Source organism: Chelon labrosus (genome assembly GCF_963514085.1).
Source record: "Chelon labrosus genome assembly, chromosome: 1".
NCBI lineage: Eukaryota > Metazoa > Chordata > Actinopteri > Mugiliformes > Mugilidae > Chelon > Chelon labrosus.
The window spans coordinates 24,898,488-24,922,241 of NC_140337.1; the positions used below are offsets into that span (position 1 = coordinate 24,898,488).

At 41.4% G+C, this 23,754-nt stretch overlaps 2 protein-coding genes across 3 annotated transcripts in view; one reads left to right on the plus strand and one right to left on the minus strand.

The window, feature by feature from the left end:
* Positions 1-1,456: 1,456 nt before the first annotated feature.
* Positions 1,457-14,676, plus strand: mtmr1a (myotubularin related protein 1a). Of its 2 annotated transcripts, XM_084548449.1 has the most exons (18): positions 1,457-1,815; positions 3,283-3,388; positions 5,057-5,080; positions 6,774-6,861; positions 6,969-7,063; positions 7,156-7,263; positions 7,843-7,941; positions 8,743-8,826; positions 9,017-9,166; positions 9,256-9,444; positions 9,529-9,714; positions 10,409-10,567; positions 10,662-10,709; positions 10,823-10,915; positions 11,269-11,382; positions 11,474-11,517; positions 11,605-11,737; positions 13,333-14,676. In XM_084548449.1, exons 1-18 carry the CDS (start codon positions 1,703-1,705, stop codon positions 13,489-13,491), a joined length of 1,992 nt encoding a protein of 663 aa, XP_084404575.1. In that variant the 5' UTR covers positions 1,457-1,702; the 3' UTR covers positions 13,492-14,676. The 2 variants fall into 2 exon arrangements, with proteins under 2 accessions (XP_084404575.1, XP_084404576.1); XM_084548450.1 differs by lacking the exon at positions 5,057-5,080.
* A 5,145-nt stretch (positions 14,677-19,821) lies between these two features.
* The window catches only part of cd99l2 (CD99 molecule-like 2), a gene marked incomplete at its 3' end in the record, with an annotated part of 9,054 nt that continues 5,121 nt past the window's right edge, over positions 19,822-23,754 (minus strand). Inside the window, exons 2-9 of the mRNA XM_084549975.1 lie at positions 23,231-23,278; positions 22,992-23,072; positions 22,770-22,850; positions 21,874-21,942; positions 21,736-21,789; positions 21,519-21,638; positions 20,842-20,907; positions 19,822-19,883 (exon numbers count right to left, since the gene is read on the minus strand). Of these exons, the coding sequence (XP_084406101.1) occupies positions 19,822-19,883; positions 20,842-20,907; positions 21,519-21,638; positions 21,736-21,789; positions 21,874-21,942; positions 22,770-22,850; positions 22,992-23,072; positions 23,231-23,278 (581 nt within the window). The remainder of the gene's footprint in view (positions 19,884-20,841; positions 20,908-21,518; positions 21,639-21,735; positions 21,790-21,873; positions 21,943-22,769; positions 22,851-22,991; positions 23,073-23,230; positions 23,279-23,754) is intronic.

The window sequence follows — 23,754 nt, forward strand, 5'->3', positions numbered from 1 at the left end:
CACAGGCCTGCTCTGAACTAGTTAAAAGGGCTTTTGTCCGCTCTGCACCCGCTGCATGGAATGTGTTGCAGAATGACTGGAAACTTAAACTTCTAAATCCAAACACGAGAGGCCGACTCCACAATATTCATTTCGGTTTTATTTATGAATAGCATCAATAACAATGTAAACTGTCTTAGGACGCTTTACACAGTCCGGCCTGAAACCCCCAAAGCATTACGAAGGAGACGGAAGAAACCTTGAGCAGAACCTTAAACTCATATGGAGGGAAACATCTGCCTAAGGCCGGCCGAGTAGAGACAGAAAAGAGAGAGAGGACAGCAGCACTTAATGCATTTGTTTGTTTTATAGTCTTCTTGTGACTTTTTAAAATTTTGAAAAATAGGTTCTTCATGTCAGTGGGATCTTCCTGGTTAAATAGAGGTTATATAAAAATAAAAATTCTATATATAAAACTATATATACACTGCTGCCCATAAAGTTGGAATAAAAAAAAATATTCTGTGACAATGTGATTTGTATAAATGGGAATGAAAAGAGGAAAACAAAATTATATATATATATATTCGTGTTAAAGGGATAATTATATTAATTAAAATAATATATAAAGGAGACTAGATAAGGAATAGATGAAGGCAACAGACGTCTTGAGGAGGTTAAGATATTTAAATTTATTTAAATAATTCGGGATATATGTTTATTGTTGTGATTGCATTGTTTGTTACTTTATTTTATTTGGAAAAGAATTGACAAAAAATAAATAAATAAAGGCAAATATATGATGTCCGCCCCTTCGCTCAAACTGTTCCTTATTGAATTTAATTTATATTTTAATTCATTTATATTTTAATTTTATCTGGAAAACAAATCCACAAAAAAATACAATAAAATAAAATATATGAAGTCAGCCCCTTCACGCAAATAGTTCCTTATAGAATTAAATTTATATTTTAATTAATTCATATTTAAATTTTATTTTGAAAAAAATCCACAAAAAATAAAATAAAATAAAATAAAATAAAATAAAAGCAAATATATGGAGTCAGCCCCTTCAGGCAAATAGTTCCTTATATAATTTAATTTATATTTTAATTAATTCATATTTAAATTTTATTTTGAAAAAACCACAAAAAATAAAATAAAATAAAATAAAATAAAAGCAAATATATGGAGTCATTCCCTTCACTTGAACTGTTCCTTGTTGAATTTAATCCATTAAAATGTATTAAAATATAAATTAAATTCACTCAGGAACAACTTGAGTGAAGGGGCTGACTCCATATATTTGCTTTTATTTTATTTTATTATATTTTTTTTTTGTATATTTTTTTCACATCAACCACAGTGACTGATAATAAAGACCATATATTAATGAATGAATTTATTTATTTCTACTCCAGCCTCCTCCCTCCTGTCATCTCTGATCTCATCCTCTCATCTCTGTGGGCGGAGCCTCGGACTGAGGAAGAGATGCAGCTCAGACGCGACACAGACGCAGATGAGAGGAAATCATCAACATCAACACCTGAACGAATCTAACCCACAGCCCCGAGATCTGACTAAATAAACTGGGATGAGTCCGGACGCTGGACCTTAACCTCGTTTACATCCTTTTGTTTTTTTTAAATATTATTAATTTCAAACCTTCGCTCTCAGCGACCCAGGAAGGAAGGGAGACAGGGAGGAAGAAGCTGTCTGGCGGATGGAGAAACAGGCCGGAGCAGCAGCTACCGGGTCGACGGACGGAACAGGGCCGAACAGGAACCCCTGGGGCTCGGCCATGTCCGGTTCGGGCTCCGGTGAAAGCCCCGAAAGGTGTGTGTTTGGCTTTCTGTGTACAGGAACACGTCCGGACATCGACGGAGAGCTGTGCGTTTGCAGTTTGCAGTAGGCGTGCTTTTTAAATTTAGTTTATTTTTTATAATGTTTTGGTCATATAATATATTTAATTCAAACCAAACAGCTTTAAAGTGGCGTTGTTTATGCGACATAGACTGTATATGAAGATGGACGCCATGACAGCTCCTCTGAAAGTGAAACCAAAGCGTGTGGGGCTCCCCCTGGTGGCTGGCTGTAATATAGGTCATATAAGCCCCGCCCATCTACATGTTAGTGGATGGGACTTGAGCCTAAAACTAAAACACTTAAGTACACATTAAATATCTTTCTTTCAAGAATGGTTTCTATCATTTTAGGTAGTTAATATAATGTTGATGACTGTTTTAGTTAGTTAGTTATTTGACGCTATAGAAACAGGATGTGACATCATGATGATTGACATAGGTCCCGTAGAGAACATGATAGTGGGAGAAAAATAAATAAATAAATAAATAAGTAGAGTGTATAACCCAACATTTCTTTGTAACTGGTGGAGGTAGAGCAGAGCGTAGTGTTGATCAAATAAAAATAAAAGTAAGTGAGTCTTGTAGGAATAGTGGGCGGGGCTCCACTCCCTTCCATTGCTCATCTCTTCAGGGTGCTTTGCAGAGCAGTTGGCATGGCAACTGTTGCTCATCATCATGTCACATCCTGTTATCTATAAGGTCAAATAACTAACTAAGACCCCTTAGCAAAATGGACACTTTGAACGTGCATCAGTATTGTATTTACTACCTAAAATGATCCTAGCGTTTTATTTATTTGGCTCAAGTCCCACCCACTAACATGCAGGAGGCGGAGCTTATATGACCTATACTGCAGCCAGCCACCAGGGGGAGCTCTACTTGTTCTGGCTTCACTTTTGACCCGCAGTCTTGGCGTCTACTCTCTATATGGTCCTTGGCTCCAAGATGGCAGCGCCGGTATCCCTAGCATTCTAGCATCCGTTTGACCAATGGGAGGAAGTGGAGACGCGTCGTCCATGTTTTCTATAGTCTACATCGAATGCTACACCATATTACCAAATCGTTGACAGGAATTTAGAGTAATAGTCTAATACTTATACAGTTGCATATGTTATAAGGTACCAACGGACTGACAGCTTGCACCCTGAGCACAAAGTGACTTAGTTTATCCCAAAGCTTTTTAGTGAAATTGTCCTATTTATCAAAAATAGCAACGTTTCTTTCGCTTCATTGAAACTTGGACATTTGAGTTACAGCGAATTAACGCTGTATTTGTTTTCCACCTCTGCCGACTTGACAGTAAATCCAGACGAGCCTAGGGAGCGTAGGGAGGCAGCGGTTGATCCAGACAATTCCTACGTCCGGTAGCGGCGGTCGGTCTCATTGCCTGTTTTGTTGCGGCAGCGTACGATGAATATGTTTCTTTCTTTCTGCTCAGTCCAACAGGTTCTCATGTGGAGTGGTGTAAACAGCTGATAGCAGCCACCATCTCCAGTCAGATCTCGGGATCCGTCCAGCCGGACCTCCTGAACAGGGAAAGCAAGGTAGCTAACAGGCAAAGCTACGTCAATGCACTGTCACTGTTTGTTGTCAAGTCTATGTTTTTGTCAAAATTCAACATTCGCCGTGAGACTGTAATTAGAAATTCCAGTGTATATATATGTGTTGCATAGAACTTTGTGTATATGAATCACAATAGTTGGAATTGCTGCTGTACAGTTTCTCACCTGCTTCTGTGTGTCAGCAGCCTGCTCTCTACAACCATGGCTCTTAACCAAGGTTCACAGTGGTTTGTTAAATATTGACTTATATATAAAATAAAAGGAAAAACGTGTCACATAGAGTGCTGCTTGAAAGAATGTGCATCCCTAAGATTTTTCTACATTTCTGCATAAAAATGACTCTGACAGTAGACGAAGAGAATAAGTGAACCCTGGTTTTCAGTATCTGCTGTGACCTCCTTGTAACTAAACATTTCCGGTAACTGCTGATCAGTCGTCTACAGCAGCTTGGAGGAATTTTAGCCCATTCCTTCTCGTTGTCTTGATGCATGACCCAGTTTCTCTTCAGATTCAGCTCATTGTCAGATGTCCTGACATGTTCTTTTAGAGTTCACTGGTAGAGATTAAAATTCATTGGTCCATCAATGATGACAAGCTGTCCTGGTCCAAATGCTGTAGATGACTGTTCAGCAGTTACCGGAAACATATAGTGTCTGGTAACTGCTGATCAGTGGTCTACAGCAGTTTGGACGATTTTTAGCCCATTCCTCAGAACAGAACCACTTCAGTTCTGAGATGTTGGTGGGTTTCCTCACATCAACTGCTTGCTTCAGGTCCTTCCACAACATTTCTATTGGATTAAGGTCAGGACTTTGACTTGGCCGTTCCTAAACATTCATCTTGTTCTCCTTTAACTGTTCTTTTGTAGAACCACTTGACATTTTGACAGAATTCATTCTACGAAAGCGTTTCATTTGTTTGACTAGCATTTCTTTGTCTACTCTCAGGACTTATGTGAAAATCCGCTGATGTTTTGAGTAATTTTTATGCAGAAATGTCCGTAATTCTGAGTGACTGCAAATACCTTTAAGTGGCATTGTACTCTCTATAGTAGAAGCAATGCTCTTTTTACACAGTTTAATCCACGGACGTTGCTATCAGCCGTCTTTGGGGTAGTTCCTGTGGGAAGAAGTTGTCCCAGTAAAGTATCCACAGTGTGGGCTGTTTATTTTTAACAAACAAATACAAATGAAATCCCATCTCCACTGTATCAGCTTGGAATCGGAGCTGTCGTTCACCGCTACAGATAGACGCTCAACAGTGCGTTGTATGCCGTGCTTCTCTCTGGCTTGTTTTTGAATTCACGATTGTATATTTGTGTAGCTCCACTGCGCTTCTTGGACTGCGTGTTGCTGAAGGCTTCAGCTGTCTGGATTTGCTCGGCTTTTCTGACCCAGTACCGCTCTCGAAAGTTGCATTTTCCTTCTTGCAGTTGCTTTGGGCTCTCGTCTGATCGCACCTATCTGCCGCAAAAATACAGAACGTTTTTTTAATGCATTACTTGATATCGTCAGACTAAATAAAATGATAAAAGATGCAATCTCACAGAGTAGAAGAAACTTTAATTTTCATGTCAGAGCGTGAATATTGTGTCTTCCATTCATGAACTTCATGTGTTCTGTGTGTGTGTACGTCCTTTGGTGTGTCCAGGTGTCTAAGAGGCTGAATCACAGGGTAAGAACTGTTGTCTCATCAGCATATTGTGTAAGAAAAATAATATACCATACAAATAAAGACCATTTAAAGCGCAGGAGTGTTGGTTTAAAGCTAAAGCCATCCTCTGACCATGGTAAGAGACCTTCAGGGAGAAAATCATCAGACAGGAATGTAAGTTTTTTTGGCTAAAATCTTATAAATCTGCAGATTAGCAAACTGCAGACGGGCAGAAATGTTCTTTTTGGAGAGCAGTGTCTTTGTCCATCATACCATGGTTGTTCAGTGGATTCATCAACATCAACATTAGCCAATGTGAGAGAGGCCTTTAGCTGCTTAGAAGTTCCCCTGGGTTCCTTTGGGACCTCTCAGACTATTATGGAGAGATCTTTGTTGGTGGACCACTGTTGTGGAGGGGAACAGTTGTCTTCAATCTGTCTGACTGTGGATTATTTGTGGATTTCCAAACTCTTTAGAGATGGTTTTGGAACCTCTTCCAGCCTGATGAGCAAAAACAACTCTTTTTCTGAGCTCTTCAGAAAGCTCCTTTGTCCGTTGCCATCATACACTTCCACAGACATGTGTTGTGAAGATCAGACTCAGACAAATCCCTGATTTATTTAAACTAAACCAGGAACTGAACCACACCTAAGTCTCTTTGCATTGATTAGAAACACTTCTGAACGGATGGACTCTGATTTGGCCTTGAAATTAACTCCAATTTCAATTCCAATTCCAAATTAGAGTCCCTGTACCAAACCAAGCGTGAACCAAAGATCTCATCAGACCAAACTAGATTTGATGTTTGATACCAGATCCTTTCGTTTATTGGCCCAAGCAATTATCTCCTTCTCATTGTTCTTCCTCAGTAGCGGCTTCAGTTCCACCGTGAAGGCCTGAGTGACATAGTTTCCTCTGAACAGTTGATGTTGAGATGGGTCACTTAACTGAACCGGGCACTTAATCTGAGATTCTGTGTATTTGTGGTTTCTGCGATAAATCCTTATCCTCTTGCAGAAGAGATAAGGTCTTGGTCTTCCCCGAGAGGCGGTTTCATTATGTGCCTGATGAAGTTCTTGAAATATATCTTGACTACTGCTGGCATTGTTTATTGTTTGGGATATTATTGAAAAAGGCTAGATCAGATCATATAGGTGAAGTTGTGCTGAAAAAGAATGAACCGAAACACGGGTATGGTAAAAAAAAATTGTTATATGGTATATAAAGGCAAAGTCAAAGCATTCATAAATGGCCAAAATTGGCTAAGATCTCTAAGGGTTAATGAAAACCTGTAAAATCAAGAGTGTAAAAGCGTGGCAGGGTGGGCAGGTAAAATCCCCCAAAACAGGGGAAATCCAAATAAAACGAGAAAACAAAAAAAAAACAGGCTGGAACACAAGGAACCAAACGGGTTACTCAACAGATGACAAAGAAGACAAAGGTGAAACTAAACCAAACAATCAAAGGGGAGGAAACGCAGACAGGAAGTGAAGAAAAACAAGAAACGTCAAAGAAAGAAGCTTACAAAATAATACCCACCGGAGCTACAGAAAACATTCAAAAGTCCATACCACGACAGTTTATATCGTTTGTGCTTTGTGGGTTGTAATAAAGGAATTCTGAGTGGTGAACATGGTGCACAACCTAACTTGAGTTTTAGGTGAGCACATGCTAAGGTGCTGTGGTCCAACTGATTGGTCTGTGTTCTGTGTAGCCCCTTCCAGGTCTGAGGTATGGGGCGCAGGTCAAAATGTCCCAGAACCAGGTTCCTCTACTGCCCGGAGAAACCATCCAGACGACAGGTACCTCCGTTCACGCCGTTCATTTTACAGTAGTTGTTTAAATGCTTGCTTGCCAGTGACTCAGTAACTTTTCCATTTTGTTTTTGTGTGTGTGTGCCGACCTGCAGTCAAGGAGATTATGTACATCTGTCCATTCAGTGGTCTTGTTAATGGAACTCTGACCATCACAGACTACAAGCTGTACTTCACAGGTGTGGAAAAGGTGCAGTGGATCAGCTTTGTTACTCTTTAATTGCGGAGACTGCCCACCATGATTTCTCTCTCGGTGCTAATGTCAGTGCGCTTTGCGTTCAGGAGTCTCCTTTCGTTCTTGACGTGAACCTGGGGGTCATTAGCAGACTGGAAACCATCAGTGTTCTCAACCAGGGAGAAGACACCAAGGGTCTGGAGCTGGTCTGCAAGGTACCGCATGGGATATATATTCAGCCTGCAAAGATATTTGATCTGCAGTCATTTAAAACTAGGGATGTCTCGATCGGTATGAGGGTCAATCTGGACATTTTTTTAAATGATCAGATCGGTATCAGGCTTCAGCCAAGCCTGATCTTTAGTGGTTATTTATTTTAGGTCTCCTGTAAACCAAAACGTCCTTGTTGCGTCAAAACTGCCAAAAATCTAAATTTGTGAACTATGCAATGTGGATGTTTGGCGAGGTGGTAGTAGGTGATCGTCAATCAATACTACCAACTTGATTCAACACTAGAAAAATGTCAGCACCAGACAACGACGATATGGCAGCATTAGATGACCAGAACATTTCTGGAGTGGAGAACACAAGGGTACCAGCTACCCTCTCCACACTACATTAATTCTGACAGAAAGATTTATTGGACTGAATCCAGTCGACTCTAGGAGAAGACAAGGAAGCAGGCGAAGGGGCGAAAAACTTGATCGGGACATCCTTATTTAAAACTGACAAGGGCAGCAAACTATGATGAGTTTGTCTGACTGACCCATTTTCAAACGTTCTCCCTTCATCAGGACATGAGGAGTCCCAGGTTTGCCTACAAGACACAGGAGAGCCAGCCGGATGTGGTGGAGATGCTGGCCAAACATGCCTTCCCTCTCTCCCACGACCTGGTCAGTCTCATCTCAGATGTCTATTGTGATATTGGCCTGAACTGATGCGTGTGTTGTTGTTCAAAGGTTTTAACCCTTTAAAACGTAACGTGTCACCGGTGGCATGTTTGTGCAAGGGCACTTTGGATTACCCTAATTACGTCACGGTTTGCGCCAGTGGAAGAACTCCCAACTATTTCTGATGGGTTCTACAGTATATGTGATGGGTTCACGCCTGAAACTTTGTTCATCAATGGGCTGAAAATTCTGCCTTCACCTTGACATCAACTGCATTGGGTTTCTGCATTCTGCATAGTTTTTGACATTTTGAGGTAGTTCCTGGTGCAGTAGCTGCCTGCAGTACCACTTCACCACCACTACCAGCATCTTACAACTGTGCACTCTGCAGCCAGGAAACATTAGAGTTGTCTAATTGAGATCAAAGATGTGCGTTTGTTCCATGTCAACATCTTGAATGGCGTTGGTGTGCTTTTGCCCTAATATTGCCCAAATTTCCCAGAATACCTTGAACTTTCAATACTTGGCAATTATTTACAATTTACTGAATGTTATAAGCACGTAATAACCTTCTGAGAAAAGCAGAAATAAAATTACCATAATGACGTCTCAGCTTTCAGAAACTGTTGGAATTTTTCCACAAACTGTGACGTGATTACGGTAATCCAAAGTCCCCTTGCGCAAACATACCACCGCCGCCGCCGATACATTCGGTTTCAAAGGCTTAAACACAACACCGTCCATCAGTTCGGTCATTCTGCAGACCCTGAATGCTAACATGTATCCTGTGGCATCCTCCGGTAGCCTCAGTTTGCCTTCCTCTACAAGGAGCAGTATCCCGTGGACGGCTGGAAGGTGTACGACCCAGTGGCGGAGTACAAGCGTCAGGTAAATGTTCATCAATTTGGACGTCAGGGTGAAACCCTGAGTTAATGAACTACCTATCGGATCTGGCATGCCGACAGGAGTGGGCAATGAGAGTTTTTGGTTGTGTGGAGTCTAAATTATTATCTATTTTTCCAGACAACCAGTGAACACTAATGCAAATCTAACAAATTAATTACTTGTGTTTTGTCAGGGTCTCCCTAACGAGAGCTGGACCATCAGTAAGGTGAACAGCTCCTATCAGCTGTGCGACACCTATCCGTCCATCCTGGTCATCCCCACCAGCATAACGGAGGAGGATGTCAAACGGGTGGCCGTGTTCAGAGCCAAGCACCGCATACCGGTCAGCCCAAAGAAAGCACCGAAATTTGTGTAATTTTGGGCTCAGTGGTTTAAGTAGTGACCCCCTAACTGGTCCTGCTCCTCATGCAGGTCTTGTCCTGGATCCACCCGGAGTCTCAGGCCACCATCGTGCGCTGCAGCCAGCCGTTGGTCGGACCCTCGGACCGCCGTTGCAAAGAAGACGAACACTTCCTCCAAACCATCATGGACGCCAACGCTCAGTCGCACAAGCTCACCATTTTCGATGCTCGTCAGAGCAGTGTGGCCGTCACCAACAAGGTGAGCTTTTACTATCTGTGATATTTTCTTTCCTGTTTTCTCCCTTTCTCCTACATCTAATTCTGCTACTTCCACCGCATCCAGGCAAAGGACGGAGGGTTCGAAAATGAAAGTTTCTACCCCAACGTAGAGCTGAACTTCCTGGAAATCCCAAATATCCATGTGATGAGGGAATCGCTGAGGAAGATGAAGGATGTGGTTTACCCCACCATAGATGAAGCCCACTGGCACTCTGCTATCGACCAGACACACTGGCTGGAGTACATACGGGTAAGTCAAACGCAAACACAAACACACATCACAAGCAATGAATAGAACACAACAAAATACAATGTCCCGATTGTTACTGGGGCTGATCCGGGCCTTTATAAAAAGATAAACCAAAACCATGTCCCTGTATGGTCAAAACATCTTCTTCCTCTTGTTGGCTTTGTTGTCAAAGCTGCCAAAAATTGAAGTAGAAGAAGAAGAGGAACCAAAATCAAGTGGGAAAATTAAGTCAATGTGAATGTTTGGTGAGGTGGTAGTACGTGATCGTCAGTCAATACTACCCACTTGATTCGCCCACAAAGAAAGGAGAAAAAAAACGTTAAATGAAAGAAAAAAGTTTCCTCGAGACGGACTCAACGTAAAAAATATATTCCGTTCCGTTGGATGACCAGAACATTTCTGGAGTAGAGAACACAAGGTACCAGCTACCCTCTCCACACTACATTAACTTGGACAGAAAGATTTATTGGACTGAATCCAGTCGACTCTAGGAGAAGACGAGGAAAGACTTTAGGAAGCTACAGGACACCAACTCTAGGACATTTAAGATCAGATCCGATATTCCGATGCTGAATATCAAAAGATCAGGATTGGATTGTTGGGCAAAAAAACTTGGATCGGGACATCCATAGCCTACACACTGAATTTACCTTGTATATCTTGTAATACACTTTTGCGTGCCTGTTGCCTATAGGTGTTGTTAGCGGGAGCAGCAAAGATCGTTGATAAGGTGGAGTCCGGGAAGACTTCGGTGGTCATTCACTGCAGCGACGGCTGGGACAGGACGGCACAGCTCACCTCTCTGGCCATGCTGATGCTGGACAGCTACTACCGCACAATCAGAGGCTTCCAGGTGACACGCACCGCATCCCAGCATCGGCTGTTTGTTCTTAAGTCTTAATCTGTGCAAAGTGATGATGGTGTATTGAATGTGTTTGTGTTCACAGGTTCTGGTGGAGAAGGAGTGGCTCAGCTTTGGACACAAGTTTGCCGCTGTGAGACACCAATGTTTTTTATCTTGTAATATTTTGACTCATCTGTCTATGTTCTTGATATAAGGGTATATATGTGTGTCATGTGACAGTTCCTTTATATCTGTTTTTTGCAGCGAGTGGGTCACAGTGATGAGGACCACGCTAACTCAGAGCGCTCGCCTCTCTTCGTGCAGTTCATTGACTGTGTTTGGCAGATGACTCGACAGGTAGGTGACTCTTAATCCAGACTTCAAACGTCCAACTAACAAGTCCCTAACAATACCTGTGAATATCCTTTATGACTTATTTCCATGAGCTGGCGTTGCTTAGCCCTCATATTGTCAACTACACAACTTTTGTCCTGACCCAGGCCTGTTTGACTATCACCTAAATCTGTGTTACACATTTTTAGCCAACTAATTACTCTATATTGGTCACTTCTTTTGGGAATCCACGGGCAGTAGACCACATTCATGTTAAATTACGTGATGTAGGAACGTTCGTGGCGGACAGTAGGAAGGCTAATACACTCTCTCGGACATCTAGAAGCTTCCTCTCATAATTTTTCCTCTGACTGCAGTTCCCAGCGGCCTTCGAGTTCAACGAGTTATTCTTGATCACAATGCTGGACCACCTCTACAGCTGTCTGTTTGGTACATTCCTGTTTAACAGCGAACAGGAACGGACAGCCAAGGTACGTTCGTTTGATTCCATTAACAAAGAGTCGTTTATTCTTCCTATTCGAGAGTCACGTCAGATCAAACTCGTCCTCTGTCCTTGTGTAGGAGGTTCAGTCGAAGACGGTGTCCCTGTGGTCCTACGTCAACAGGTAACAGACTCACCTCATTGGTAAAGAGCAAGTGCGTGGAGCAAGTGACCAACGTTGACCCTTAATTTTCTGATTTATTCCCATCAGTCAGCCGGAGGACTTCACCAACCCCTTCTATGTGGATTATGAGAACCACGTTCTGTTTCCGCTGGTGTCCTCCAGACACCTGGAGCTGTGGACCAGTTACTACGCCCGCTGGAACCCATGCATGAGACCACAGGTACGCTTCGTCTTCACCAAACGTCCACACTGTTTAATTTACATGTTTCTGACTGACTTCATTAGCAAAGATAAGTCGTTTAGTCACGTGATCTTGGTTCTTCTTCTTCTTCTTCTTGTTTATTGACGCTAGCCAACAGCTAGCCTCACACACACACAGACCAAACCACACACATGGTTTATGCATGCGTATATATGTGGCCATCAAACTCCATAACTCCTCCCACTGAGCATCAGTCACTCTTTACATTTCAGACTCTGTTATAATTTAATCCAACCATCCTCTGCTAACTGTAAATTAGGGGTGGGATTTTAACGCGTTAATTGCGATTAATTAATTACAAAAAAATTACAGTGTTAAAAAAAATTAACGCATTTTCGCAGTTTGCATTCCGAAAAACGCAGAACTTTTGTCAGTGCACGATTTTTTTGTGCAAAAAAAGAAGCTCTTCAACCCTACGGTGCCATCTAAATGCAAAGCATGTTGCAGTGAGCAGAGAAACCGCAGAAGCTGTTAGCGCTAGCAGTCCCAGTCCGAGTACGGACAAGACGTGTCGGCAGTCCGAACTTTTTCTTTTTTTTTTCAATTTTTTTTCAATTTTTTTCTTTTTTTTTTTTCTTTTTCTAATTTTTTTAAATTTTATTTAAAGTCAGTACTGTTCTGAAATGTCACTTTAACTTTAGGTCTGTTCAGTTTTGGCCAGGGATATTTTCTTTCTTTTTCTACTGTTTTGAATTGAAATGCAATTAAATGCATTTTTCCTGACATTGAAAGAGCTTGAGTTTACAATATTCACGTCTGTGTCTATTATTTGACTCAGTCGTCCACTAAAATCCATTTAAATTGAAAAATGCTGCTTTTGGGGGCAAATATTGTTATGCGATTAAAATGCGATTAATCGAGATTAATTAATTACAAAGCCTCTAATTAATTCGATTTTTTTAATCAAGTCCCACCCCTACATTGTGCAATATATTTTTATTTTTGATGCATCTTGTTATTTTATTTATCTCCTTGCAACTGTCACTTTAACTGCAACCAAACAATTTCCTTGAATAATTAATAAAGTATTCTGATTCTGATTTCTCCTGTTATGAATATTATGCAAATATCAAATTTTGAAATTCTTTATATTTAAAAAAAACAACAATTTCAATTTTCATTGAATATAGTATTTAGACAATTTGGAAATCCTTGCATTTTATTTTCATTTACATTATACAACAAAATACCATATTTTTTTGGAAACATGTAAATTAATATGTATTTTTTCCTTAAAAATATAGATAGATTTTTTTACAAGAATTATAAGATAAGGCAATATTAAAATAAGTGAACATTAAAATTTTAATTGCAATGAAATGTGATGAATTTACAACCAATAACCAAACAACCATGTGCAAATGTGCAAAAAAACAAAAGTCCAGAGTGTCATATCAGAATATTCTGGAAATCTTCTCCCAAACATTGTTAGTTAGTTTGTCATAAAACCAGCCGAGAACGTTTTCCCTGTATCACTGACCTATCAGACTGTAAACCACGTACAACTTGTGGACGAGAACCTTGGTTCCTGACGCTGCGTCTTTGTGTTTCAGGTGCCGATAAACCTGACCCTGAAGGAGCTGCTGATCCTGAGGGCGGAGCTCCAGAAGAGGGTGGAGGAGCTGCAGAGAGAGACCTCCTCCCTGGCCTCCTCCTCCGAACACTCCTCCCCGATACACAGCGCAGGAACCCCACTGCACACTGCCATCTAACGCACATCACAAGAACATCCACACACACTCCGATTATTTTTTAAAGCCGACCAGTCTCTGATGACGTCACTAATAAAAACACAGTAGAAAGTAATGAAACCTGTATTCTTGATCTGAATACATATGCTGAGAACAGACAGCTCATGTGCTACATACTGTGAAATGCAGATATGTATAGACTGTATAAAAACAGGCAGCACCGCAGCACCATCAATAATTTTTAATGGTACTTCACAGCAGTATTTCTGCAGATAAACGGTCAAATAACTTTATCAAATAGTTGATGTGCAGCCTCCTTCTCTCTGTTACCGCAGGACGTTTGGTGGATTTGGTATGCTAGCGTTAGCGTTAGCCTTTTCAGATGCATTGCAGTAGTACTTTAGTTGTATTTCAGGACTGACATGTCACAGTAGTATGAGCTTCATCTTTAGTGAAGTATTTCCACACACTGGATGAACCGCTGCTAGTTTGCTGCAACGACCCACTGGACTCCTCACCTGTCTTCTAGGAGGCGGCCATGTTGTTATTGTCACGTGATCGGTAACCAGTCGACACCTAACACACACACACAGAAGGCGGCCATGTTGTTATTGTCACGTGATCGGTAACCAGTCGACACCTAACACACACACACAGAAGGCGGCCATGTTGTTATTGTCACGTGATCGGTAACCAGTCGACACCTAACACACACACACAGACCACTCCACACACACATGGTTTACACATGGTTTACACATGTTTTAACGCAGTCTCGTCTTCAATTTTTTAAGTGTTTTTCAGTGTTTTGTTCATGACTCAACTGTGTTTTCACAATTATAACTTTATTAAAGTAAAAAATAATAAGTAAAAATCTATTTTTATGGATAGTAATGATAGAATTGCAATTTCTGCATGCTCTAACATACAGTTAGAAAACAGCTTTGACTCATCGAGGCATGGACCCCCCCCCCCCACCCTGCAAGACGACTGAAGCCTACTAGCCTCCATGTGTCTGGGTGAAGCAGACATGCAGATTATTTAATGTATTCTGTCTTTACTGGTGTGTTTTTACTTTTTCTTTTTCTTTTTTTTTAATGCAGTGAAACCTGTTGATCACTGTGTCTTCCTGTGGAAGCTGGAGCGTGAACGTGTGTTCATCCAATTGTGTGAAGAAGTTTAACACGTGCACAGCCCCGATGAGCCATATTTTGCTTTTAAAATAAAACAGAAAAGAAAAGAAAAAAAATTGAAGTCCAGTCCTCGTGTTTGTAAATGTTTTATTTATTTATTTAGTTATTTATTTTTATTCGTTCACATTAGTAACAACAGAGTTATCGTTCAGACAAGAAAGCAGTGATCACTCTTTAAGGCGTTAGACTGAGTTCAAAAGTTAAAGATACAGTATATAGAGAAAAGCATGCATCAAAGAGCGGTAGGCTGGAATACGAGTACAAAGTGTGAACGTGGCGAGAAGCTTCACATGTCGGATCAGTCTTTGAATTGCTGGCAAAGAAACGTGATAATTGGTCAGTGTCACGTGAGCGCATCCACACATGGTGTAAAATGTGCTTATTGACAATCTGAGACGAGCCAGAAATGTACTTTTTTTTTTTTTACATCAAAGTGTTTTTTTGAAGAGATTCAAGGTTCTGATTGTCAACTGACCTGAAACCTGCAAACGTGGAGATTATTCAGAAAGACTGTCTTTATGCAGCGTAATGCCTTAAATGTGCTACGAGAGGCGGTTAACTGCTCTCACGACAAATTCCTCAACTTTAAATGAGCAAATGAGGGAACTGGATCGCAAGAAAGCATCGGCCTGATGAAAAAGAGCCAACGTCTGAGCCTCTCAGTTTAAAGTCAAGATCTAAACTGGAACTGCAAACAAATTACTTGCGACTGCCTTCCAGCCCAACAGACACCTCTACAATATACGTATATACATTTTTTTTTGCAACCAATCCATTCCTGGATGTGGAACTCAAAGCCCTAAATGCTAAATGTTCGGCTACATTCGAATGAAACGGCTACAAAAAGCAAAGAAAAGCGACACAAGGCAAATTTTATAAAGTGTAGAAAGGCCGAGGCTCCAGCAGCACTCGTGGAGTAAGGAGCAACGTTATTAGAGCGACAGCGTTTCGACTCGTGGTCTTCATCAGGGTCATCAAGAAACACACAGCAAAGGACTTTTTTTAAATCATGTAGGATATAAGCCGATTGTTTCTCTTGATACCACTTCTGTATTCAGAGATTTATTCTTTTAGGGTGCACCCTTTAACATATAAACTATTTTTTTTTTTTTGGTTTTGTAAGCGACACGGCCCTTAACGTCAATGCACCTTGAGTGAATCTGGTAGCAGTTTGGAGGACTTTCAAGTCTTGACATGCGAAATGACAAATTTTATAAAGCACCATGACAAAACCAACTCTGACATCATATAACTGTCTTTTTGGTAAATGGTAATGTTCCCCTTGGTAGCTAGCTAGCTAGCCAGCTTGAAACATACATTAAAAGTGCTTTCATGTTTAGCTAGCTAGATAGCTGCCTTGAAACATGCAATAAAGGTGCTTTCATATTTAGCTAGCTAGATAGCTAGCTTGAAACATACAATAAAGGTGCTTCCGTGTTTAGTTAGCTAGCTAGCTAGCTTGAAACAAATGTGTTTCAGGCTATCCTGTAAGAATATTTGAATCCACTTTGTCGTGTATCGCTACATATTTTGAGCCGTACTGTCACTGAGGACTACACACCTTCAGTGGCAGCACAGTTGCAGTTAGCCATCTACAAAAGCTACGTTATTAGAAAACTTGAGAAGCCTTGGCAAAGTGTAAAAAGAGCCGTTGAAGAGTATGAACAAACACTAAAGGCTAGGGTAAATATTCACCATTCACTGCTACTAGCACAAAGACGACTAAAAAATACTACGCAAAGCCATCAAAACTTTCAAAAAACACTCGTTAGCGCGCTATTTAGGAAATAAAAGGTACCTACGGCTGCTAAGGTCAGGGTTTAAACAGTTCCACATTTTAGAAAAATGCAGTACCAATGGGCCTGTACTCCTCTCTAGCCTCATACATCTGACATCCTCTCACGTTCACGGTCATGCAGACTACCAATGCTTCAGTTCTGGTGTTTGTCTAATCATCTAAAGGATTCTGATACTCCCTTTCTCCACACATTGACTCTGCGCAACAACCAGCCACTAGGATGCATCCAGAAGAACAGCAACTATTCAATCATTTCAATATTTTCAAACCTGGCACAGCTGTGTAATATCACTTATGGTGGATAACAGTGGAATACTTCTTCTTGGGGAAAGCATTGAGGTTAAAGTTCGGCCACGATATTGTGGAGCAACAGTTTCAGCAGTGTGTGTTTTGTCAAAAAGATTGTCCAACATGGGAAAATGGTAACTTCAAAGAGAGAGCAAAGAAACAGGAAGCAATCACAAACAACAGTAGTAGCATCTTTAAAGAAAGACAACTGGACTTGTAGAGTTTCTTGAAGACGTTTCATCCGAGTCTTCGGTTCTAGAGGACTGGAGGATGAGTTGGGGTTCAAACATTAACATCTGGGGGCGTTACCCATCAGAAACTGGTTTGACTCTACTCAACAAGTCCCGTTGTCTTTCTCTTTAAACAACAGCAGAAGCATCTTCAACTCTTTCTGCCTGTCTGTGAGTCTTGAAGCTTTTTCCAATAACAAAGTGCAAAAACAACAGATTCACATTTTTTTTTTTTTCCAGTGAAGAAGATTGATGGACAATTAGACACATGCTGTGAAATCTTAGCTTTGACTACAGTGACTATTTTACCGTACTACAAACTTTAACTCGTTTAAGTTTTTCCCGTCAAACAATCAGTCCTTTAAAAGAAAGCTGACGCTCCTCCAGGCTACAATCGTCATTAATAGTCATTAAAGGCAAGTTAAAACAAATTATTTTCAATATTCTCCCAAATTCCAAACGCATCTAAATCCAAATAAAGCAAAGCACAGTTCGTCACACGGTAAATACCTGCGGTGACTTTGCTGATGTTGAAGCTTTTCGCAAAGGGTCACAATGGAGCATTAAAGGAACACAATATGCACACTATCAATTAATAAAATAAATAGAAAACGTCACATTTTGCAGGATTAATTAAGTGGTATGAATATCACACGACCAAACTTTCCATACGCTGTACGGGTTACGAGCGTTTACACGAGCGATCACGTAAGCAGCTGCTACAAAGTTCTGAAAACAAGTGGAATACTGAGTCTTAGTCGCCTTCTACGGCGCCGTGGAGAGAAAAAGACGCTTCCAGTTTAGATTTCGTTTGCTGAGCAAGCGATAAAAGCAGTAGTTTGACACAGAATCGGATACAAAAAAAACACACAAAGTGTACAGTATTCTATTAAAGTCTGGGGAAATTAGTTATTCCTGGATATAGTTCATCTAAAAGCACGCTCTCTGGTTTGCTTGTAATTCTACTCTAGTGAGATATAGTGATTAAAGTAATCCACCTGAAACCATTTAATCTACAATGAATGACTCTCTATGAACCCAGGGCAGCCACAGATGTGCCCAGATGGGTTTCTCTCTCTGCAACATACAATATTATTAACCGTTATTTTTTTGTATTTTTTCTTGTTTTTAACACAACAAAGCACCACAACTGTAACTATGAGCTCACAGTCAAAAAAAATAAATCACACAGCACATCGTTAAGGTTGGCTACAGGGGTCGTACGGACTAGTCTAAGCGTCGCGTCGACCAGTCGCTGATCACGTGACAATAACAACATGGACGCCTCCTAGAAGACAATAAGGTGAGGAGTCCAGCGGGTCGTTGCAGAAAAACTAGCAGCGGAAATACTAATCCCATGCTACCAGTGCTACTGAAATACAGCTGAAAAGGCTAACGCTAATGCTAGCAGAGGAACGGTCCAAATCCTCTGGGCAGCTAACAACTTCACCAAACGTCCTGTGGTAACAGAGAGAAGGAGGCTGCAACTATTTGATAGTTATTGGACCTTTAGCTGCAGAAATACTGCTACTATTAAATACTATTGATGGTGCTGAGGTGATGCCTGTTTTTATACAGGCTATACATATCTGCAGCACACAGTATTCAGGTCAAGAATATAGATTTCAATACTTCCTACTATGTTTTTTATTTGTGACGTCATCAGTGACTTGTCGGTGTCGACTTTTATCACATAACAGTCGACTTTAAAGAAAAAAAAGAAGAAAGAATCTGAACTCGTAACTGTAAACTAACACTGGTCGTGGTCCCCAAACTAACAATAAATTACTATGTACACGTAACACCTATCGAGGGTTGGTAAACTGTTGGGTATGTTTACAACAGAGAATGAAAAGAAAGACAGAGGCAGGTGTAGATGCCTGTGAAGTCTGGAAAAGTTTTTACATGTGACACTGACTGCGTTTACATGGTCTTTAGTATCCCGATTTTGAGGCTTATCCCGGCTTTGAGCATATCCAGGATATGGTGTTTACATGGAACACAGAGAAACCCGGTTATTCATATCCCCGTATACATGATAAATACCAGTAACCAGTTTTCCGATCACTGCATCCTATCTGCGCATGCGTGTTTTACGTCTTTTTCAATGTTTTCCAACGGGACCTAACATGTTCAACGGAGCGAGGTGGAAAACCAGCGTCACGTAGCTTTTCCGCAACAGACTTGAATACATAAGCATTTCGTCGTTGTGTTTAGTTCTTTCGTTACTTTAAGGGAAAATTCTGTCTCTTCGTCGCTCCAAAAGTGAGAAGTTCTCGTTGCCGCCATGTTGTTTGTATATCTAGTGCGTCACTTGGCGTCACTCGCGCCTGCGCAGACAGTGGGCAGCCGTCAGAAATCGGGTATCCCGGCTTCAATCGGAGTACTCCAGGTAGCAAAACCGGGTTTCTTGAAATCGGGAAATGGGCATATCCCGATTTATGAATTCGGGATATGGTGTTTACATGGACAAACACAAAAACGGGATACTTCAAAAACCCGATCAAAATCGGGATACTAAAGACCATGTAAACGCAGTCATTGTCTTTGCAGTGATTCACATTCCTCCTTGTTAAACAATCTGACAGTTTTTTTTTTTTTTCTACACATTTACCAACTTGGGGCGACAACATGCAAGTCACCTTTACATTTCTGTTAACTAAAGATGTCTAATCCAGAGTTTGATCCTGCTATATGACTCTCTCTATGTCTACTGATCCAATCAGATCTGGGATGGCCACAGGAGGAGCGTCCAATCAGATTTCAGGGTTGCTGTGTGCGTGTGTTTGTATGTGTGGGTGTGAGGGTGAAAGGTGCACACTGGTGAATGTGTGTGTGTGTGTTACACAGCTTTCTCTTCGACAGGGGGCTCAGCGTTGGGAGGCTCTAGGAGGGTTTGTTGGGCTGCAGAGACAAAAGTACACAGGTCATTGTTGTATGACTTAACAAATGAGACAGTACACACGTGTATACAAGCAGCAACTGGTAGAGTAATGCAGACATGGCACGACACAATAATAAAAGCACTGAAAATCAGCAGACACACAAAAAAAACCACTGATGCACTAATACTTATCATAATACAGTCCACAGACTGTATATAAATATGGACTGCACGTCCAAACTGGCCAAACTGAAGCTATTTTCCCCAGGGATACGCCGCCATCTTGCGACTTTGAAGCCAGAGTCTGATCAGTACTCTTGTACAATTACGTGTACATAGTAATTGTACAAGAGTGGAGCCACAATATCGATGCCCCGCCCACATTTCCTCCAGACTCAATCGCGTTTTCATTTAATTAATACTACGCTCTGCTCTACCTCCACCAGTTACAAGGAAATGTTGGATTATACACTGTACTTATTTTTTAAATTGTTTTTCAGAACTCTCATGGTCCCTTTTTATGGAGCAGTTGGCATGGCAACTGGTGGTCGCCACTATGTCACATCCTGTTTATATAGCGTCAAATAACTAGCTAAAACTAAACGTATCTATTCATTCATCAACATTATATTAACTACCTGAAATGACAGAAACATCCTTGAAAACAATTTTATTTGACGTGTATTTTAGTGTTTTAGTTCGACCAAGTCCCGCCCACTAACATGGAGGGGGTGGAGCTTATGACATATACTGCAGCCAGCCACCAGGGGGAGCTCTGCTTGCTTTGGCTTCACTTTTGAGGAGCAGTTCCGCCGTCCATCTTTATACTGTCTATGATCGCATATCATATCACATTTAAAATGCATGTATTTCTATTGTACATTATAGCTCCAATACAATATAAAGAATAATATATATATATATATATAATATATATGTACAGCAGCTGAGAGTAGGATGTAGCAGAGAAGCGTTTACCTTGCGGTTCCGTAGCCACCACCGCTTCAAGGTTCTCAGCCTTCGTCATGTCTGTGTTCAGGCTCTCTGTTTAAACACAACAACACAGTTTATTGAGTGACAACAAATTACAAACACACCCACAACTGCCACTACAAGTTTCTAAAAAAATACAGATGTTTCCTTTTGTTTTAGTGCAAAGATAATAAAAATGTTTACATTTAATAAATATTTTACAAAAACAGTGCATTTCTGATCCAATCAGCCACAACATTATGACCACTGACAGGATAACTGAATAACATTTAAACCATCTTGAGACAATTCAAAGTTCTGCTGGGAAACTTCTGGACCTGGCATTCATTCATTGGTGTGGATGTTACTTAGACATGTAGCACCCACCTAGACCAGACCAGGCCCCCACCCCACACCCCATAGCCATCCCCAGCAGGACACACAAAAACACACTTTAGGAACAACTAAAAAAAAACATGAAGAACAGCACAAGGTGTTGACCTGGCCTCCAAATTCACTAGATCCCAAACTGATCAAGTATCTGTGGGATGATCCACAGAGTCCCCTCCCCTCAAAGAACCCTCCACTAATAACATCCTGTTGCCAGACACCACAGGACACCCTCAGAAGGCCCATGTCCATTCTACACAGTAGAAGAGTAAAAGCCTCAGCCGAATACTTACGCTGTATACCGAAGCACAGTTTTTTCTTCTGGTACGATATGTAGCTGCTGATTGCACCCACCAGCGCCACGGCAACCGCGCTCATGATCCCAGCGATGGTTCCCACCTCGGCTGTTGTCTCTGGAAACACAAGCGCGCACAGATCCAGGTTCACATACACCGTGCCAGGCAGCCACAAAAACCACAGAGACACTTTTTACGAACGGATGAAACCCACCATTGTTGTCTTCGTGCTGGTTAATCCGATCACCGTCACCTCTGGGACCCCCCCCTGTGGAAAACAAGAGCGCACACATCTGCTCTAATCTCTGAGGACAGGGTCACACAACATTTTCCGTAAAGGTCCAGACGCTACCTTTGCCTTTGTCGGGTTTGTAGGTGTCGTCTTTGCTCAAGTCGTAGAGATCGCTGTCGGAAAATGCACCTGCGAAGAGACACGGGTTATCATCAGACTGAGGACGCAGACGGACGGAGACCGGCTCAAATATCAGTTGTCGGGACATCAGCGGGTTTATTTTCTGTACATTTCCATATATACAGATATTTCCATATATACAGATATACAACTTCATGTAAGGCTCGACCTAGTTTGATCCGGGGACCTCCAGTAATTTGCAATATTACTAATATAAAGAGTTTTGTCTGATTTGTAGCTTTTTTTCCGCCTCTTTCCATTTAAGAGTGATGAAGGATGTGTTATAAATCAAAGCTTGGACGGACGTTAGGATGCAAAGTCGACCCAGTCACAGAAAAACGCATCCATCCCTCTAAAATAACGGCACAACGACCTATAAATACCAACAACTCCAAATTTTCCCTGCTGTTTTACAATTTCTGCGCGTTGCTGCCATCTACTGTTTAGTTCTGGGTCTCCGTGTCGTGTCGTGTCCACAACTCTGACGAAAACAGTGCGACCCCTAGTGGACAAGCCAGGAATAGGTGGCAATTTTACTGATTTTAAATTGCACTTAAAGGGGAATTATCGTTTTTTTACAACCTGGACCTTATTTCTAGCATAAAATACGATCGTTTACTCACCCATATAACTTTGGTGTCATTTGGAGTCGTTTGGTTGATATTTAGATCAGCGTATATCCATATAGTGGGAGTGAATGGGGCACCGAAATGCAGCCTCTAAATAACTCATTATCTGCCACGAAACTTGTTCATTTCACCAATATTTTGTTATGATATGCTAGTGCTATTCCCTGTTGAGATTATTTCTTAAATTCTGCACACGTCCCGACTCACCTCCTGGGCTCTTGTTCTTGTCCTTGCCGCCAATGTCATTGTTGGGGTCCAGGGCATCGGCCAGGTTGAGGTCGCCGCCAGCTACAGGAGGTCAGAAGATAAATGATGGACATTGCTTCTAAAAGACAAAACTAAATGATTCAGAAATGTGAAATAATGACTTGTTCTTTCAGCACAATCGCAGGCAATAAACACAAAAGGGGGGGGGGGGGGGGGGCATACCTGGCTTAGGTTGGGGTTTAGCTGGGGCACCGGGGCCCACAGGGACCTTAGGTGCTGGGGTTGCGGTGGTGGTAGTGGTACCTTTTGTAGGGGACGGAGAAACTGTTACGCCTGTTTGAGTTGACAGTGGAAAGTTTAGGTATTTATTATTAATAGATAAATTCCACACCTTCTGCACAGTTCCTCCTCTAATAATGAAGAGGTTGGAAACAGGTGGACGATGTTTTCATTGTACTTACGTGGCGTACCGTCCAGAGCATCAGTCAGGTCAAAATCCTGAGACAGGACTACAGAGGAGACGGGACAGGACAGGACAGGACAGGACAGAAGAATCACAGAACATCAGACATCAGTGTCTACAGAAATGTGACCATGTTAGAGCCCAGCTTCCTCGGTGTAGCTCAGATTATTTTAATAAAAGTTAGAGTGTTAAATCTATAAGCAGACCGTGTCCCCACTACCCAGGTATCATGTCTTTTTTTTCTGTCTCTCTACTTAAGGATCGGTATCGACCTTAAGCTGAGGACCTTCCTCAATCACCTTACCTTCAGGAAACATGGGTATTAGTGCATACACCAGTCAGCCACAACATAATGACCACTGACAGGAGAAGTAAATAACATTTAAACCATCTTGTGACCATTCAGTGTTCTGCTGGGAAACTTTTGGACCTGGCATTCATTCATGTGGATGTTACTTCGACATGTAGCACCCACCTAGACCAGACCAGGCACCCCCACCCCATAGCAATGACACTCCTTGA

Bases quoted from the DNA above. Each gene is read 5' to 3' on its own strand.
- mtmr1a (XM_084548449.1), top strand. From the start codon at position 1,703: ATGGAGAAACAGGCCGGAGCAGCAGCTACCGGGTCGACGGACGGAACA. The intron at 9,445-9,528 runs GTGAGCTTTTAC...CACCGCATCCAG, and splicing joins GTGTGGCCGTCACCAACAAG to GCAAAGGACGGAGGGTTCGA. The intron at 10,710-10,822 runs GTGAGACACCAA...TGTTTTTTGCAG, and splicing joins TTGGACACAAGTTTGCCGCT to CGAGTGGGTCACAGTGATGA.